Below are 20360 nucleotides of genomic sequence, written 5' to 3'. Positions count from 1 at the left end.
TCTGCATTTTTGTCAATACATGTTATTTTCCTTTTTAAAAAATAGCCATTTGTTATAATAAGAAATATATATTTGGTCATTGTCCCTGGTTCTTGACACAGAACTTCAAAAACTCTTGGAATTTTCTGAGTGATAGGGGTGATAGGAGCATCTTTTATTACTTATAGCATGCCCCTTTCAACCATGCCTGAGTTTATACTAATAAGGTCATTCTTGGGAGGCTCCTAGATAATTTCAAGATGGGGACAGTTGCCAGAGGAACAATCTATGTGATTAGAAAGTTGGAGCTTTCAGCCCCACTTCCAGGTCTCCAGAAAGGGGAGAGGGATCAGGAGCTAGAGATTGAGTTTAATCACCAGTGGTCAATGACTGAATCAATCATGCCTATCCAATGGGGACTTCATAAAAACCCCTAAACTACAGGGTACAGAAAGCTGCTGGGTTTGTGAACACATAGGAGTGCTGCAGTTGTGGCACACACAATGCATGGAAGCTCTATGCCCCTTTTTTTCTCCTATGCATCTCTTCCATTTGGCTGTTCTGAGTTCTGTGCTGTATAATAAACTGGTAATAGTAAGTAAATTGTTTTGTTGAGTTTTGTGAGCCTTTCTAGCAAATTTTCAAATTTGAGGAAGGGTTGTGGGAACTCCCTGACTTTATAAAGCTGTGACCCAGTCTTGCGACTGGCATCTGAAGTGAGAATGGTCTTGTGGGTCTGAGCCCTTAACTCGTGCTAACCATGGGTAGTATCAGAATTGAATTGAATTGCATGACACCCAGTTAGTGTTTAGAAAGTTGGAGAACTGGCTATTGGTGTAGAAAAAACCCACATAATTGATGTCAGAAGTGTTATGAGTAGAAACAATTTAGACCATCCTCATAGGTATGAAGTGGTATCTGATCGTGGTTTTGATTTTGCATATCCTTAGTGACTAATGATGTTAAGGAGCTTTCCATATGCTTATTGGCCATTTGTATTTCTTCCCTAGACAAACGTCTATTCAAGCCCTTTGCTCATTTTTTAACTGGCTTGTGTTTTTGTTGTTGAGTTACAGTTGTTTTTTATGTATTCTGGATATTAAGCTCTACCAGATAGAGAATTTGCAAATATATTCCCCAACTCGGTCACTTTTCACTTTCCTGACAATAATCTTTGAACAGAAGTTTTTAATTCTGATGACCATTTTATCAATTTTTTTTTATTTTGTTGCTTGTGCTTTTGCTGTCAGATCTAATAATCCATTGCCAAATTCAAGGTAATGAACATTTGCTCCTATGCTTTCTTCCAAGAGTTTTATGGTTTCATATTTTATTTGACCCATTTTTAGTTAATTTTTGCATATGGTCTGAGGTGAGGGACTCAACTACATTCTTTCCCATGTGGAAATACAGTTGTCACTGTCCCATCTGTTGAAAAGACTATTCTTTCCACCCTGGATGGACTTAGCACTCTTGCTAAAACTCAGTTCACATGTATGTATGCGTTTATTTCTAGACTTTCAATTCTATTCCCTTGGTCTGTATGCCTATTCTTATGCCAGTACCAACTTCTTTGATTACTGTAGTTTTATGGTTAGTTTTAAAATCAAGAAGGGTGACCCTCCACCTTTTTTTTCTTCTGCATTGTTTGCTGCAAGAACATCTAGATTGCTAGCCGTAAGAACTGTAATTTGTAACACAGTTACTTCCTAGGCTTCTCTAACTTATTCCCCAATAGAAAAAAAAAAAAACAGTAAGAAACTTTATTTGTAGTTTCACAATTAATTTGTCTTATCACCTTATGGTCACTTTGCTTGAAGCAAAGCTAAAATGGGTATGGAGCAGAGACTGCTACAGTGTGGTCATTGTTTAAGCATTTTGTTTATTTAAATATTTATTTCAATGAGAGGTATTTGGGTACAAAGCTAGCTTAATTCAGCAAAGGTTGTATCATCAGGAGTTCTTTTTTTTTCTTTTTTTGGAGCAGTCTCACTCTGCTGTTCAGGCTAGCGTACAGTGGCATAATCTTGGCTCATGCAACCTTCACCTCCCAGGTTCAAGCAATTTTTGTGCCTTAGCCTCCTGAATAGCAGGAATTACAGGTATACACCACCATGCCCAGCTAATTTTTATATTTTTAGTAAAGACAGGATTTTGCCATGTTGGCCAGGCTGGTCTCAAACTCCTAGATTCAAGTGAGCCACCGTGCCCTGCCTGTATCATCAGGAGTTCTGATCAAAGAGGCAAGCCAAACCTAGAAAGCCTTCCATTCTGCTCCAAACACATAATAATGCAGGAGAAAAAAAGTGTTATCTCAACAGCAACAGCAACAACAACAACAACAACAAATCAGCTCAAAAGAATGAAAGGGAAATCCCCAGGTGTTAGACAAGAAAAGGAGCTTGAAGTCAGAGCAGGGAATGTTAGCTGAAAACAGTGGATTCATAGGCCTAATGGGTAGGCCTTTGAGAGCCGTGGAGTGAAGCCTTCAAGCCCTGTTGTTGGCAGTACGGCAAGGGTGCAGCCCCTCACATAAAGTCAGACTCCTCAAAAAGGCTGTGAAGCAAGGATTACAAGAAATTTCACTCACTGCCTAAAGACAGAAGCAAGAATGCTTATAGTGTGTTTGAGCTTCCATAAAATAATTAGAAGAAAATGAATAATCAAGAATTGGCAACGTCAGCTTACACCTTGTAAGTATATGTAGGTATGAGGAGTGAATTTACACTGCTTCCTTCTTATAGGCAGGAGCTATTTTTCCCATGCTAAGAAATTGATGTTAAAAATTGTGCTGATATCAAATCAAATTTAAAAAATTAAGTCCAACTACATGTTGTGATTAATAAAACTACACATGAAACTAAAAACAACAGAGAAATTTTCAAAATAAAAGGATAAGGAAAAAACATATTTGACTGAACATTGCTGATATTCCACTGTTTTACCTACAAAAATGGCAATTTCATTTTACTCAACGAATAATAAACAAAAGAACACTAGTAGAACTGTTAGTAGTGGCGGGTATTCGAGTTACTGGTGGCGAATTCATACAGGTCTGCAGAAACCTCAATTCTTGCCACCTCAGAAGAAAGAATTCTACTGAGGGTCGTAAGACAGGAAAAGAGACTGAGGCAAGTTTCAGAGCAAGAGTGGACATTTATTAAAAAGCTTTAAGGCAGGAATGAAAGAAAGGAAAATATACTTGGAAGAGGCCCAGACAGGCACCTTGAGGTCAAGTGCCCCATTTAACCTTGAACCTAGCATTTTACGTGCTGGCCTACTTCCAGCATCTTGTGCCCCTTTCCCTTCATTCTTCCCTTATGTGTGGTGTCCTGCTTGCGCTTGGGAGGTGGGCATGCACAGTGTGTTTACTGGAGTTGTACACATGTTCACCTGAGGCTTTCTTCCCTTTTCTGGTGATATGCCCCCTGAAGGTCATACTCCTTCATTTTGCCTGTTAATGTATATGCTTGAGCCCACTTGCCCAGTTCCTGAGATCTTACTGGAAGCTGCTGATTATCAATTTCAGGTATTTTTTTTTTTTTTAAAGATGGGGTTTCACTATGATGGCCAGGCTGGTCTTGAACTCCTGACCTCAGGTGATCCACCCACCTTGGCCTCCCAAAGTGCTAGGATTACAGGTGTTAGCCACTGTGCCTGGCCTAATTTCAGGTATTTTTATCTACTCAGAAACTGCCTCTGCCTGGCACTGGCAGTGACTGATTCTCATTTTAGAGAGGCAGTGTGACAGCTGCCGGAGCATCACTTGATAGTTGCCTGATGTTCCTTGTGAGTTGGGGAACCCTCTCCTGCTCATGCCTGACTAGCTACCTTCTGTAACAGAAACATTGTAATTTCAGACTCTTGAGGCAAAAGCACTGCTAGGGATACAGGCAAACTCAAAAACAATAAACTAAAAAGATAAAATAATCTTGAAAGTATTTACTAATGTCTCAAAATATGTATAGCAAAAACTGTATTACAAGGAGAAATTGACAAATCTACCCTAGAGAAAACCTGGTGCATCTACACAAAGAGACATGTACAGCTGCTCATTTCAGCATTGTTTATAATAGCAATTATTGACAAATTAATACTTGTACAATTTTAAGTACTTCTATCAGAAATTATTAGACAAAAAATTAATATGAAACAGAGTTGAACAAACAAACCTTGAATCCTTTTCAAGAAATAGCAATATATAGTTGTGTATAGGGATACATTCTGAGAAATGTGTCATTAGGCAGTTTCATCTTTGTGTGGACATTATAGAGTATACTTTCACAAAATTGGATGTATAGTCTGCTACACTCCTAGGCTACATGGTATAGGCTGCTGTAGCTAAGCTACAAGCCTGTACCACATGTTACTATACTGAATAGTGTAGGCAGTCGTAACACAGTAGTAAGTACTTTTTGTGTCTAAGCAGATCTAAACATTGAAAAGGAACAGTATTGTAATCTTATGGGACCAATGTTGTCTATGTGGTCCATCATTGACCTAAACACCGTTATGCAGTACGTGACTACGTTTTTAAAATATGTAACTAATCTTTCCTAAGTTTACTACATCCTAGGCCACGAAAGAAGTCTCATCAACTTTGGGAGGCCGAGGCAGGCAGATCACAAGGTTAGGAGTTCAAGACCAGACTGGCCAATATGGTGAAACCCTATCTCTACTAAAAAATACAAAAATTAGCGGGGTATGGTGGCTTGTGCCTGTAATCCCAGCTATTTGGGAGGCTGAGGTAACAGTGTAATAAATTTAGAGATAGACAATAAACACAAAGGCTGAAAACTCCATATTTTGAAGATAAAAACAGTGCTTCTGAATGATTCATTTGAAAGAAAATGACAGTGAGGAAAACTTGTTTTAATAATATGGCAAACTAGATTAAGAAACAACTAAGAAACTTGTATAAAATGTGCAGTACACATTTTAGATACATTAATATACCAGGAAGAAAATAAAGAATTAAGGAATATTCAAAGGCCAACAACCAAAGGAAAGGAGAAGCTCCAGGAATTAAGCCTTGGGAGTATTTGATGAATCCAAGGCTCTTGAACTTCTATTTTTCATGGGCTGGCAGGATGCAGGGGATAAAACCAAGGCCCAGGGCCCTGCCCAGGCAAGTTTGGAATTCTAATCAGAGAGCCTCTGATATAAAACTAGGCCTCCCAAAGGTTTTCGCCTACAAAATAAGAGAACTAGAAACAAATCCTAGCATAGACTTGTAGTGAATCATTAGTGGATTGTGAAATGAATTATTTGGTCACCATTAGCATTGGTTTTTTTCAACATTGAATGTAGAAATACTTCATGTAACTTTTGTTTCAGTTTTTGTATGTTAGAGTGTATTTATCCATGAATATGTGTGTGAGTGCACTTGGTTGCATTATTTTTCATTGTTCTCAATTGTTAAGAAAATTTGAAAGCTGTAACCCTAGAGAAAACCTAGTACATGTACACGAAGAGACATGTACAACTAATTTCAACATTATTTATAATAGCAAACTACTGGGAGTAACCTCCATTTCTATCAATAGTACGATAAATAAATATAATTTTCATACAGTAGAACATTATCGATTAGATAAAATGAGTAAATTATACCTGTTTATGTTAACATAGATAAATCACAAAATACTGGGTGGTGGGAAAAAATTGCAGAATAATAGGTATAATTGAGTTATTTAAAAAAAAAAATACATATCACATGTTTGGGAATGATAGAGACCAACTTCAGTGCAGTCACTTCAGAGGACCAAAAAAATGGGATGAGATTGAGAAAGTGTTCCAGAAGTTGATTCAAGCTCTCCAGCTGTGTGCGTATGTGTGCACAGGCATGCGAGTGAGCTTTTTCCTTAAACAAATTTACAGTATGCCAAAATGTTAATATATGAATGATAGATATTTAGGTATTGGTTGTATTATTTCCTGTACTTTTATGGTGTTTGTAATATTTGACTTTCTAAAACATATCATATGTAAGTAGATAACTTGTAGTTTTCTTATAGGGTAGAGTCTTTAGAGGAATGATGCAACAATTAAGTGTTTAGGTATTCTTTAGTAAAGCACGTTCAGTTGTATTAATGCTTGTCTATTATATCAACTTTAATTAATTGAAAGGCATATAATTTCATAAGCATATTAATCATACTGGGAAAGAAAAAGTATAGGTAAGGAATACAGTATAAAATTTCAAATATGATGCGATTTTTAAAATTTACTTATTTAAAAAATTACTGTATTTTTAGAAAGGGAAATAGAATAACTCAATACTTTGAAATCCGTAAGAAGTGGCTCCAAAAAATGCTTATTGAATAAGGAGTTCTGATGACGAAAGGAAAAAATTCTTTGAGTATTACATTCATGAAAAAGTATAGGGAAAATAATCAAACTACCACCAACTGGATAAAAGTTAAAGCTTTCTACATTATATTATTGAAATTGTAACTTCTTGGTTACAGTGAAGCAACAAAACATACAAAAATATATAATGTATCTATAGTTTTATCAGTCACATTTTTTTGTTTGTTTCATTTAGCTGGTCACCTGACTTTTGAATGCCGCAATTTTCTCCGAGTAGACCCTAAAAGGGACATAGTTTTGGATGTCAGCAGTACAAGTAGTGAAGATAGTGATGAAGAGAATGAAGAACTGAATAAATTGCAAGCATTACAGGAAAAAAGTAAGCAATTTTTTTTTTCATTCTTTAGAAATGTTTGTGAATGTTCTGTCATATTATGTCATGCTTATCCATTATACTTATTAAGAGCTCTTTTATAGTTTATCTAAGAGCTACTGCACAGGAAATGAGTTTTAAATATTGTAAGTTATTTGCCAAAGATTGAACAGCTAATCAGTTATGGATCCAGGAGGCAAGTCTATTTCTGAACACAGCTCATGTTTTTTGTTGCTGTTTTCCTCCCATCACATTAGAATGTGTGTCAAATGGCTGAAAAAATGTTATTTAAGATTTGGTTCCTAGTCCTATTTGGCAGTTTGTTTTGGCACATGATTTGCACCAAGTCACCTAAGCACTCTGAGGCTCAGCTGCCTTGTAGGATAACACAAAATATTGGATTGTCAAATCATGCTCATGCAGATCAGCAATCTTAGCCAGTATCAAGCTTCACTAATAATTTCAAGTATACAAGTGATCATGAGGCATAGGCAAAGCAGAGAGTTCTAGGCATGCCAATACAGCTCCCCAGGTATTTCCTTTCTGCTTCAGAACCCATTCTGATTAATATTAATGTAAGAACTTTCTTTATTACTTACACCAAAGAAAGTTGATTTGGTCATAATACATACTCATTTTATGCTTGGATAGTTACATTTTCCAGGGAGTTATGCCCCATTAATCCATAGATTCCAGGTTTGTTTACCATAAACAATCTCAGTTACATCCTACTAAAAGTATGTAAATAATAATTATATAAATAAGGATTCTGTAGCTAACAGATATCATTTATTTTTTTCCAGGAGATTTGTTGTTAGTATTTCAGAGAGATTTCTCCAGGTCTGTGTTTCCTGGGCATATCCTCCTCTCTCCCTAGAGAGAGAGTGGATTGCAGACCTATTATTTAACCCTTTCTTTTTCACATGGTGTATAAATGGCTCATCCTTGCAGTGGGGTTTTTAGGGATTAAATGTGATGCTATAAATGAAACTACTTTGTAAACTACAAGCTGTGATGTGGCAAATATCACTCTGAAATAAAATATAACTTATTTGAATATGATCTTAGACAAGGAATGACAGAGTTGCAAATTTTAGATTCATTTTAGTTTAGACTATCAATGAACAGTAAACAATAAATTTTGTTTATAATGTCAAGCTTTCCATATTATGTCCAGTTAAGATAAGTGAAGAAGTCAAATGTAAGGTGCTAGAACAAGCTGAAAAGGAAAAAGAAGGAAAGAATCCCAAAGAGGGCAAACAAGAGTCATATCATATATGAGTATATGGGGTATAGCTTCAGGGTAAAGATAATTGATTGAATACACACCCTTACTTTTGTTCTCTATTGAAATACCACTAAAATGACAGAAGTAGAATACTCAAAAGCATAAACTTACAAAGGCAAAGAAAATGAGCTAGGAAGGAATAGCAGTAAAATTTTGGAAACTGAAAAGCAGATGGGTGATAACTGATTGCACTCTTGAAAAAGCTAAATTCTTTAGCAGTATGGAAAGCTGTGGAGTAACCTGATACATATTCTGAAATCCCCTAAAGACATGATAATTAGTATCCTTGGGGTTGAATATAAGGCTAAAAACAGGAAGATTTGTTGGAAGTCTCCAGGAGTTAGATCTTCAGTTCCCTTCCTCTGTGAAGACAGATGACTTCCCTTCATCACCCCAGCAGACTACTGGAGGTTTATTTTCTAGACAAGGTGAAACATAGGTTCTTTAAATTGGGACATAATAATCATAGCTGAAAACAGGGAGGAAGTTAAAGGCTGAGAACTTTCCAGCCCTCTTCACCTATTTGGTTCCAAGACATATATCACAATTAGTCTAGGAAATACTTCACTCAAATGAGTCCCAGAAAGAAAATTTCCACGAACTGAAGGACATTAGTTTTACAATTGAAAAGGTTCCACAAGTACCACACACAGAGCTAAAAATAGACCCACACAAAGGCACACCATCATAAAACTTCGTATCACAGGGAACAAGGAAAATACAACCCAGACTTCCAGGATCAGGTATTAAACAGGTTATCAGTCAAAGATCAGGAGTCAGAATAGATTTCCACTTCTCCAAAGCAGTCCTGAAAGCTAATAGATGTGGGGTTACCTTCAAATTTTGGAAGGGAAATTATATCCAAGTCAGAATAATATTCTCAACCAAATTATTAGCCAAGTGTGAAAACAGAATAAAGTTATTTTCAGATATCTCATTTTTGGTTAATTTTTATATGTGACATGAGGTGAGGGTACAGTTTTATTCTTTGGTATGTGGATATAACGCTTGACTCAAGACCATTTGCTGAAGACATCCTTTTCCCATTGTGTGTTCTTAACACCCCTCTTAAAATCAGTTCATCATATATGCCTGTATTTATTCCTGGACTTTCTGTTCTGTTCCATTGATCTATGTGTCTGTCTTTATGTAAGCACAATACTATTTTAATTACTATAGCTTTTTAATATATTTTGAAATCAAGGAATGTGATGCCTATTTTAATAGCTTTGTTCTTCTTAAGATTGCTTTGGCTATATGGGGTCTTTTGTGGTTCCATATACATTTTTGGATTTTTTTTATATTTCTGTCAAAAGAGCCATTGGGATTTTGGTAGGGATTTCATTAAATCCATAGATTGCTTTAGATAATGTAGGCATTTTAACAATATTCTTTCAATCCATGAACACAAAGATTGTCAAATGCTCTTTCTGCATCTATTGAAATATTCATTTGATTTTTAGCCTTCCTTTTCATAATGTAGTTTATCACATTTATTGATTTGCATATATTGAGCCATCCTTGCATTCCTTGGATGAATTTCACCTGATTATAGTGTATAATCCTTTTAATGAGTGTGGTTTGCTAGAATTTTGCTGCAAATTATTTCATATATGTTTATCAGGTATGTTGGTCTCTAATTTTCTTTTCTTTCTTTTCTTTTTTTTGAGGCAGAGTCTCACTTTTGTTGCCCAGGCTGGAGTACAGTGATGCGATCCCGGCTCACTGCAGCCTCTGCCTCCCGGGTTCAAGCAATTCTCCTGCCTCACCCTCCTGAGTAGCTGAGACTACAGGCGCGTGCCACCATGCCCAGCTAATTTTTGTATTTTTAGTAGAGGCAAGGTTTCACCATGTTGGCCAGGATGATCTCGATCTCCTGACCTCATGATCCGCCCACCTCGGCATTCCAAAGTGCTGGGATTACAGGTGTGAGCCACTGCACCTGGCGTGTAATTTTATTTTCTTAGGGTACATTTGTCTGGCTTTGGTATCAGGGTGATGCCAGCCTTGCAAAATAAGTTTGGAAGTGATCTCTTCTCTCCAGTTCTTTCTAAGTGCTTGAAATGAATTGGCTTAATTGCTTTTAAAATGTCTGGTAGACTTCACTAGCAAAGCCATCTAGTCCTGGTCTTTTCTCTGTTGGGAGGATTACTGATCCAATCGCCTTAGTTGTTACTGGTCTGCTCCTATTTTCGATTTCTTCATGATTCAGTCCTGATACATTGTATATATTGAGTAATGTATTCTTGTAAGTTATCTGATTGGTTGGCATATGTATACATCATTGTATTTTTTAAGATCCCTTATAATTCTGTGGCATTATTTTTACTCTCTTCTTCCAGCTCTAATTTACAGCCCTCTCTTTTCTGAGTTAGTCTAAAGATTTGTCAATTTTATCTTTTTATTTAAAAAAATTCTTAGTTTCTTTGAGCTTTTCTGTTGTTTTTCTAGTCTCTATTTCATTTTTTTTTCTAGTTTCTTAAAGATATAATGTTTGTTTTTTTTATTTTGAGACTCTTCTTTTTTTTTTTTTTTTTTTTTTTTTTTCTTTGAGAAGGAGTCTCACTCTGTTGCCCAGGCTGGAGTGCAGTGGTATGATCTTGGCTCACTGCAACCTCTGTCTTGGACAGACAGTATGAACCACCACACTTGGCCCTCTTCTTTCTTAATACAATCATTTATCATATAAACTTCCCTTTTAGTACTGCTTTTGCTGAATCCCATAAATTGTGGTATGTTGTAATTTCATTTATCTAGATTGTTTTTAAATTTCTCTTTTGATTTCCTCTTTGACTCAATGGTTGATCAGGTATGTGTGGTTTAATTTCTACATATTTGTGAATTTTCCAGTTTTCCTTTCATTACTTATTTATATTTCCATGCCATTGTGGTCAGAAAAAGATACTCAATATTATTTCACTCTTCTTAAATTTGTGAAGACTTGTTTTGTTGCCTAACATGCTCTGTTCTGGAGAATGTTCTGTGTGCTTGAGAAGAATGTATTCTGCTGGTGTTGGATAGCATATTCTGTATATTTTGTTTTTATTAGAACCAATTTCTGTATATAACCTACTAAGTAAACTCCTTATCCGTCATTGCTAAGTGAAAGAAGAAATTATTCCCATAGCTGCTGTTTTATTTCATTAATATCTCATAACTTTCTTGGGACATGTTTGCAATAGTTAGTCTGAAATTATTATAACTCCAAAAAAAAAAAAAAAAGAGAGAGAGAGACACCTACTAAATAGAGAGCTAACGTGACTATTTTAATGTCAGACCAAGTAGATTTCAAGGCAAAGAACATTACCAGGAATAAAAACAAGGAGAGTTTTTTTTTGTTTTGTTTTGTTTTTTGTAATGATAAAAGGGTCATTTGGTCAAGAGAACATAGAAATTGTAAGTGTTGGCTGGGTATGGTGGCTCACACCTATAATCCCAGCACCTTGGGAGGCTGAGGTGGGCGGACCACCTGAGGTCAGGAGTTTAAGACCAGCCTGGTCAACATGACGAGACCCCATCTCTACTAAAAATACAAAAAATGAACCAGGCATATTGACATGTGCCTGTAATCCCAGCAACTCAAGAGGCTGAGGCAGGAGAATGGCTTGAGCCTGGGAGGCGGAGGTTGCAGTGAGCCGAGATCGTGCCACTGCACTCCAGCCTGGGCAACAGAGTGAGACTCCATCTCAAAAATAAAAAAAATAAAATAAATTTTGTTTATACATCTAATGACAAATGTCTGAAACAAATCCCTGTATAAACATAGAGAAAAATTCTTATAGATAGATGAATTTGCAATTGTAGCCGGAGATCTCAACACCTTTTTCAATAACTAGTGGCACAAGGAGACAGTAAATCTTTGAGGACATGGAAGACTTGAGTAACACTATCAACCAGCTTGACCTATTAACATTTATGTAACTCCTCACCCAACAACAGCAAGATACACTTTTTTTTCAAGTACACATGGATCACCTATCAAGATAGACCTTATTCTGGGCCGGGCATAGTGTTTTACACCTGTAATCCTAGCATTTAGGGAGGCTGAGACAGGAGTATCACCTGAGGTCACGAGTTTGAGACCAGCTTGGCCAACATGAAGATACCTCATCTCTACAAAAAAATACAAAAATTAGCTGGGCGTGGTGGCACACACCTGCAATCCAAACCTACTCAGGAGGCTGAGGCAGGAGAATTGCTTGAACCCAGGAGGTGGAGGTTGCAGTGAGCTAAAATCGTGCCATTGCACTCCAGCCTGGGCAAGAGAGCAAGATTAGATACTGTCTCAAAAAAATTAAAGGGATAGACCTTGTTTTCTACCGTAAAATAAATCTCAGTAAATTTTAAAGGATTCATGACATATAAAGTTTGTGCTCTAACCACAAGGAAATTAAAAGAGAAATCCATAGGAGAAAGCTACTTGGAAAATTCCCAAATGTTTATAATTTAACATAATTGTAAACAGTCTACTGAGTCAACAACAACAACAACAAAAGAGCAAAAGAAAGTTAGAAAGTAATTTTAAGTGAATGAAAGTAAATACCACATTTGTGGTATGCCCCCAAAGTAGTACTTAGAGACAAACTTATAGTACTAATACTTGTATTAGAAAAAAAGAAAAATCTCAAATATATGACTTCAACTTCTACCTTAACAAAGAAGTAGAAAGAACAAATTAAATCCACAGTAAGCAGAAGAAAGGGAATAATAAAGATAAGAGGTGAATCAATGAAATGAAAAATAAAACTATAGAAAATCAGTAAAACCAAAAACTGATTATTTGAGAAGGTCCATAAACTGAAAAATCACTATCCAAACTAATGAGATTTTTTAAAAGAAAAGAAAAAGCATATATTATTGATATCAGAAATGAGAGAATTGACAATACTTCAGATCATATGGATATAAAAGAAAGAAGGGAATATTTTAAAGAACTTTATTACAGTAATTGGATAACTTAGATATAATGGACAAATTACTTGAAAGATACAAACCAGCAAAAGTTTGAAGAAGAGATATAAAATATGAAGAGTGCCCCTATATCTCTTAGGTTACATGTTTAGTTTAAAACTTTCAACAAATTTGATGCCCAGTGCCTTCTCTTATGAGAAAACATTTAAGGAGAAATAATACAATTTGTATACAAATCAGCTAGGAGACTCCAGAGACAGATGGGAGACTGAGACAGGAGAATCGCTTCAACCCAGGGAAGTGGAGGTTGCAGTGAGCTGAGACCATTCCACTGCATTTCAGCCTAGAAAAAAAAAAAAAACTCTGTCTCAAAAAAAAAAAAAAAAAAAAAAAAAAAAATTGAAGGGAGGAGAGTATTTATCAACTCAATTTTTAAGACCAGCATTACCCTTATAACAAAACCAGGTTAGGATATTACAAGAAAAAAGAGACTTATTAATATAGATGCAAAAATTCTTAAAGAGAATTTTAGCAAGTTGAACCTAGGTGTATATAAAAAGTATATCATGACTAAGTTGGTTTTATTTCAGGAATGCAACATTTGTTTCATATTCAAAAGTCAGTGTAATTCATGATACTTAAGAGACTAAAAAGAAAACCCTTTATTATTGTAACAATATTTTAAGAAAAATTATTTGAGCAAGTCCATCATATACTTCTGATAAAAAATTCTGAGCCCATTAAAAATAGAAGAGACCTTCATCAACTTCATGCAAAATCTGTAAACCAAAATGTTACATCATACTTAATGGCAAAGACTGAAGGCTTTCCATAACATAAGAAACAAGGCAAATATGTCCACTCATACCACTTCTACTCAACATCCTGCTGGAGATTCTAGCCACTGCAATAAGGTAAGAAAAATAAATCAAGGGCATTCAGATTTCAGGAAAGAGTTAAAAACTGTCTTTGTTTGCAGATGAAATGATCATGTATGTAGAAGAATCTATGGAATCTACCAAATAAGCATATATTATTGATATCAGAAATAAGAGAATTGACAATACTGCAGATCATATGGATATAAAAGGAAGAAGGGAATATTTTTAAAAAGTTGCAAGACACAAGATCAGTTAGCAGAAATCAATTGTGTTTCTGTACACTGGCAATGAATAATCAGAAGTTAAAATTTTACAGATATCTTTTACACTAGCATAAAAAATAAAATACTAAGAATAAGCCTGACAAAAGATACACAAGGTTGAAACATTTTATAAAATATTGTTGAGGGAAGTTAAAGAAATACTGGATTGTTGTCATTTTGGGGTTATTAATAAAACTGCTATAAACAGGATTTGGGTGAACATAAGTATTTCTATAAGACATATACCCCAGAGTAAAATTGCTAGATTGTTATGATAGTTTTATGTTTTGTTTCTTAATAAACTGTCAAACTTTTGAATGGCTGTACCATTTTACATCCCAACCAGAAACATCTGAGTGACCAGCATTTGGTGTTGTCACCAGCGTTTGGTGCTTAGCACTCTAACACGTGTGTAGTTATAGCTCATTGTGTTTTTAATTTACATTTTCCTAATGTTATGCATCTTTTCATTACTGTTGAATGTTGAATTATATATGTGTGTGTGTGTGTGTGTGTGTGTGTGTATGTATGTAATATATATATAATCTGTACATACGTATATGTGTGTGTATATATGTGTAGGTACGTGTGTATATTTTATATGTTCTTTATAGATGTTGATATTCTTTATAACATTCTAGACACTAGTCCTTTGTCAGATACCTGTTTTGAAAATATTTACTACCAGTATGGCATTGTCTTTTTTATCCTCTTACCAGGTCTTTCACAAAGCAGTAGTTTTTAATTTTGATCAAGTCCAATTTATCAATTTTTCCTTTTATAGACTGCTTTTAATGTCAAGTATAAGAACTCTTTGCCTATGCCTAGATCTGAAAAATGCTCTTATATTTTTTTCTAAAGATTTTATGGTTTTAATTTTATGTTTAAGACCATGACCAATTTTGAGTTGATTTTTTATGTAAGCAGTGAGGCTTGATTTATTTTGCCTGTGGGTGTTTAGTTGTTTCAACATCATTTCTTTAAAAGGCTGTCTTTCCTACATTAAATTGATTTTTGTTTTTTCCAAAAAAATTAGTTGGTTATATTTGTGTGTGTTTGTTTCTGGATTCTCTGCGCTGTTTCATTGATCAATGTGTCTTTGCCTCCACTAATACTACATAGTCTTTATTAATATAGCCATAAAATAAGTATTGAATGGGGATACTAATTCTTCCCACTTTATTCTTCAACAAAATTGTTCAACCTATTTTAGTTCCTGTTCATTTCCATAAAAATTTTAGACTCACATTTATATTTACAGAAAACCTTGCTAGGATTTCGAATAGGAATTGCATTAAACTTGTATATCATTTTGGGGAGAATGGAAATCATTACTTTGTTGTGCTGGTATGTCTGTTTGTTTATTTAGAACTTGGATTTCTTTCATCAGCGCTGTGTAGTATTCAGCATATAAGTCCTATATATGTTTTATAAACTTTTTTTTTGTAAAATTATAAATGACATTATATCTTTAATTTTGTTCTCTGCATGTTTGTTGCTAATAAAAATAAATTGGTTATTGTATGTTTATTTTTGCTTCTTGCTGAACTCACTAATTCTAGATTTTTGTAGACCCCTTAGGAATATCTGTGTAAATTGTCATGTCATTTGCAAATAGGAACCTGAGCTGATAGAGTGTTTTATCATTCCCAAGTATTTCATGTTTGAAATAGGTGAGCTTCAAAAAGCATATTTTTTTAATGCTTAAATAGTATAGAATCTCTCCCAGCATTTCATCACTTGCATTGTTTAGTACTTCTCTCAAAATGGAGAGAAGTTTTTCAGGACAAATGGCATTGACTAGTCTTCTAAAAAGCTGCTGGCATAACTGACAAAATCCTAGATACTAGAAATAGAGATTAGTAACCTTTAGTACTTATTTGTACAATTTCTGAGTCTTCAAATGTACTTATCATTTAATGTGGTTTTTAAAAAATGCTTTATTTCCACCATCCTGTTGTTCTTCACTTTGCTTTTTATCATTTTTTTCCACTTACTATGCCAACCATTGACACCTTAGCTGATAGCACTCAAGAAAGGAGTGGCCAGCACCACACCTAGAAAGGAAGAGAAGTAACTGAGAGCAAGAAGGCATTAAAAATAGTCCTTTGAGTTTCAAGACTGCTTTCCTTCTTAATACCTTTTATCTTTGGTCTGGCCCTTTTTTTCTTTCCTTTTCTTAATTACATTTTTAGTTGTCTAAATACTTCTCACTGATTTTCTTGAATAACTCGTGGTTTTTATATGTTCAAGAGATCATCAGCGTATTATCTTAGCAAAATGCCCTTTTGAGGTTTCTGTCATTTGGCTTTCCTGCTTCTTCCCATTTTTATTATCTTCATATATCTAGTTCAAGCCATTCCTCACAATTATTGAGACCTCTGTCTTTTTTTTTTTTTTTTTTTTTTGAGACAAGGTCTCACTCTGTTGTCTAGGCTGAAGTACAATAATGCAGTCATGGCTTCATGAATCACTGCAGCCTCAAACTCCAGTACTCAAGCAATCCTCTGCCTCAGCCTCCACTGTAGCTGAGACTACAGGGATGTGCCACTATGCTTGGCAGAATTTTTTTTTTCTTTTCTAAAGACGTGGTGTCACTATGTTGACCAGACTGGTTTCAGACTCTGGGCTTCAAGCAGTCCTCCAGCCTCAAACTCTGAACTGTTTTATTTTTCATCTCAAGTCCTCTCATTGGTCTTAGAGACTTTCTTAGATGACCTGTGAATGACCTGCCAACATCCTGCCTCATCTTCTTGACCTTATCATTGAAAATTATCTTGTGTCTCTTCACCTCAGCCACACATTTCCATGATTGCACCCTGAACCTTGTTCTCAGAATCCAAAATTAATGTCATACACTTTATGCTTTTACTCCAAGTTCTTATCTTTTCAGTTTATTTAATGTAAAGACCCTCAGGCTCTTGACCCAACACTTTCATTGAGTTAGTCTTCCCATTATCTAGCTTAGATCCCATCATACATTATCACAATTATTCTTTTGCAAATATCTTTAACTCCCTTACCCCTTTCTTTATCTAGCAAAACCCCAAATATGGATGAACCTCTCTTTGCCTTACCCATGCTGATCCCCTTACAGCAGTGTAAAGGTGAAGAGGCAGACTTGTGTTTCTGTAAATTCATGATCCCTAAACTCAGGTTGCATTTATTTTTGCAATTTCACCCACCAAACTTATTTTATACCTTTCCCCCAGTCTTCAAACTTTCCACTTCTCCATTCCTCCTTCAGCTAATGACTCCCCCTTTCATTGACAAAACAGAAGACACTAAATGAGAGCATCTAAGCTTTTTTTTTTTAATTTATTTTATTGCATTTTATGTTTTGGGGTACATGTGAAGGACATGCAAGATTGTTGCATAGGTACACATGTGGCAGCGTGATTTGCTGCCTTCCTCCCCATCACCCCATATTTGGCATTTCTCTCCATGCTAACCCTCCCCAACTCCCCACCCACCACTGTCCCTCCCCTGTTTCCCCCCAACAGACCCCAGTGTATAGTGCTCCCCTCCCCGTGTCCATGTGTTCTCATTGTTCAACACCCACCTATGAATGAGGACATATGGTGTTTGATCTTCTGCTCTTCTGTCAGTTTGCTGAGAATGATGGTTTCCAGGTTCATCCATGTCCCTACAAAGGACACAAACTCATCGTTTTTGATGGCTGCATAATATTCCATGGTGTATATGTGCCACATTTTCCCTCTCCAGTCTATCATCAATGGACATTTGGGTTGGATCCAGGTCTTTGCTATTGTAAACAGGGATGCAATGAACATTCGTGTGCACGTGTCCTTATAGTAGAACGATTTATAATCCTTTGGATATATGCCCAGTAATGGGATTGCTGGGTCAAATGGAATTTATATTTCAAGGTCCTTAGGGAATCGCCACACTGTCTTCCAAAATGGTTGAACTAATTTACACTCCCACGAACAGTATAAAAGTTTTCCTATTTCTCCACATCCTCTCCAGCATCTGTTGTCTCTAGATTTTTTAATGATCGCCATTCTAACTGGCATGAGATGGTATCTCAATGTAGTTTTGATTTGCATTTCTCTGACGACCAGTGATGATGAGCATTTTTTCATATGTTTGTTGGCCTCACGTATGTCCTCTTTTGTAAAGTGTCTGTTCATATCCTTTGCCCACTTTTGAATGGGCTTGTTTGTTTTTTTCTTGTAAATCTGTTTTAGTTCTTTGTAAATTCTGGATATCAGCCCTTTGTCAGATGGGTAAACTGCAAAAATTTTTTCCCATTCTGTTGGTTGCTGATTCACTCTAATGACTGTTTCTTTTGCCGTGCAGAAGCTGTGGAGTTTGATTAGGTCCCATTTGTCTACTTTGGCTTTTGTTGCCAATGTTTTTTGTGGTTTGGTCATGAAGTCCTTGCCTACACCTATGTCCTGAATGGTTTTGCCTAGATTTTCTTCTAGGGTTTTTATGGTGTTAGGTCTTATGTTTAAGCCTTTAATCCATCTGGAGTTAAGTTTAGTGTAGGGCTTCAGGAAGGGGTCCAGTTTCTGCTTTCTACACATGGCTAGCCAGTTTTCCCAACACCATTGATTAAACAGGGAATCCTTTCCCCATTGCTTGTTTTTGTCAGGTTTGTCAAAGATCAGATAGTTGTAGATATGTTGAGTTGCCTCTGAGGCCTCTGTTCTGTTCCATTGGTCTATATCTCTGTTTTGGTACCAGTACCATGCTGTTTTGATTACTGTAGCCTTATAGTATAGTCTGAAGTCCGATAATGTGATGCCTCTCGCTTTGTTCATTTTGCTTATAATTGACTTGGTTATGCGGGCTCTCTTTTGGTTCCATATGAAGTTTAAGGTGTTGTTTTCCAGTTCTGTGAAGAAGGTCATTGGTAGCTTGATGGGGATAGTGTTGAATCTGTAGATTACTTTGGGCAGTATGGCCATTTTCACGATATTGATTCTTCTTAACCATGAACATGGAATGTTTCTCCATCTGTTTGTTGAGCAGTGGCTTGTAGTTCTCCTTGAAGAGGTCCTTTACGTTCCTTGTTAGTTGTATTCCTAGGTATTTTATTCTCTTTGTGGCAATTGTGAATGGCAGTTTGTTCTTGATTTGGCTCTCTTTAAGCCTATTATTGGTGTATAGGAATGCATGTGATTTTTGCACATTGATTTCGTATCCTGAGACTTTGCTGAAGTTGCTTATCAGTTTCAGGAGATTTTGGGCTGAGACGATGGGGTCTTCTAGATATACACTCATGTCGTCTGCAAATAGAGACAATTTGACTTCCTCCTTTCCTATTTAAATACCCTTTATTTCTTTTTCTTGCCTGATTGCTCTGGCTGAAACTTCTAGTACTGTATTGAATAGGAGTGATGAGAGTGGGCATCCTTGTCTAGTGCCAGATTTCAAAGGGAATGCTTCCAGTTTTTGCCCATTCAGTATGATATTGGCTGTTGGTTTGTCGTAAATAGCTTTTATTATTTTGAGATACGTTCTGTTAATACCTAGTTTATTGAGGGTTTTCAGCATAAAGAGCTGTTGAATTTTGTCAAAGGCCTTCTCTGCATCAATTGAGATAATCATGTGGTTTTGTTCTTGATTCTGTTTATGTGGTGAAATACGTTTATAGACTTACGTATGTTGAACCAGCTTTGCATCCCTGGGATGAAGCCTACTTGATCATGGTGGATCAGCTTTTTGATGTGCTGTTGCAATCGGCTTGCCAGTATTTTATTGAAGATTTTTGCGTCTATGTTCATCATGGATATTGGCCTGAAGTTTTCTTTTCTTATTGAGTCTTTGCCGGGCTTTGGTATCAGGATGATGTTGGTCTCGTAAAATGATTTGGGGAGGATTCCCTCTTTTTGGATTATTTGGAATACTTTCAGAAGGAATGGTACCAGCTCCTCTTTGTATGTCTGGTAGAATTTGGCTGTGAACCCGTCTGGACCTGGGCTTTTTTTGGGTGGTAGGCTCTTAATTGCTGTCTCAACTTCAGACCTTGTTATGGGTCTGTTCAGGGTTTTGGCTTCTTCCTGGTTTAGGCTTGGGAGGAGGCAAGTGTCCAGGAATTTATCCATTTTTTCCAGGTTTACTAGTTTATGTGCATAGAGTTGTTTGTAATAATCTCTGATGATGGTTTGAATTTCTGTGGAATGTGTGGTAACATCCCCTTTATTGTTTTTTATTGCATCAATTTGGTTATTCTGTCTTTTCTTTTTTATTAATGTGGCTAGTGGTCTATTTTGTTGATCTTTTCAAAAACCAGCTCCTGGATTTACTGATTTTTTGAAGGGTTTTTTTGTGTCTCTATCTCCTTCAGTTCTGCTCTGATCTTAGCTATTTCTTGTCTTCTG

At 35.9% G+C, this 20360-nt stretch overlaps 1 protein-coding gene across 1 annotated transcript in view; it reads left to right on the top strand.

Annotated features, from left to right (window-relative positions):
• Positions 1-20360, top strand: part of SREK1IP1 (SREK1 interacting protein 1) — a 52618-nt gene that overhangs the window by 20225 nt on the left and 12033 nt on the right. The window contains exon 3 of the mRNA XM_017548585.2: positions 6527-6670. Within this exon, the coding sequence (XP_017404074.1) occupies positions 6527-6670 (144 nt within the window). The remainder of the gene's footprint in view (positions 1-6526; positions 6671-20360) is intronic.

This window comes from Cebus imitator, unplaced genomic scaffold, assembly GCF_001604975.1.
Source record: "Cebus imitator isolate Cc_AM_T3 unplaced genomic scaffold, Cebus_imitator-1.0 Scaffold211, whole genome shotgun sequence".
Taxonomy (NCBI): domain Eukaryota; kingdom Metazoa; phylum Chordata; class Mammalia; order Primates; family Cebidae; genus Cebus; species Cebus imitator.
This window is presented reverse-complemented; position numbering and strand designations above follow the sequence as displayed.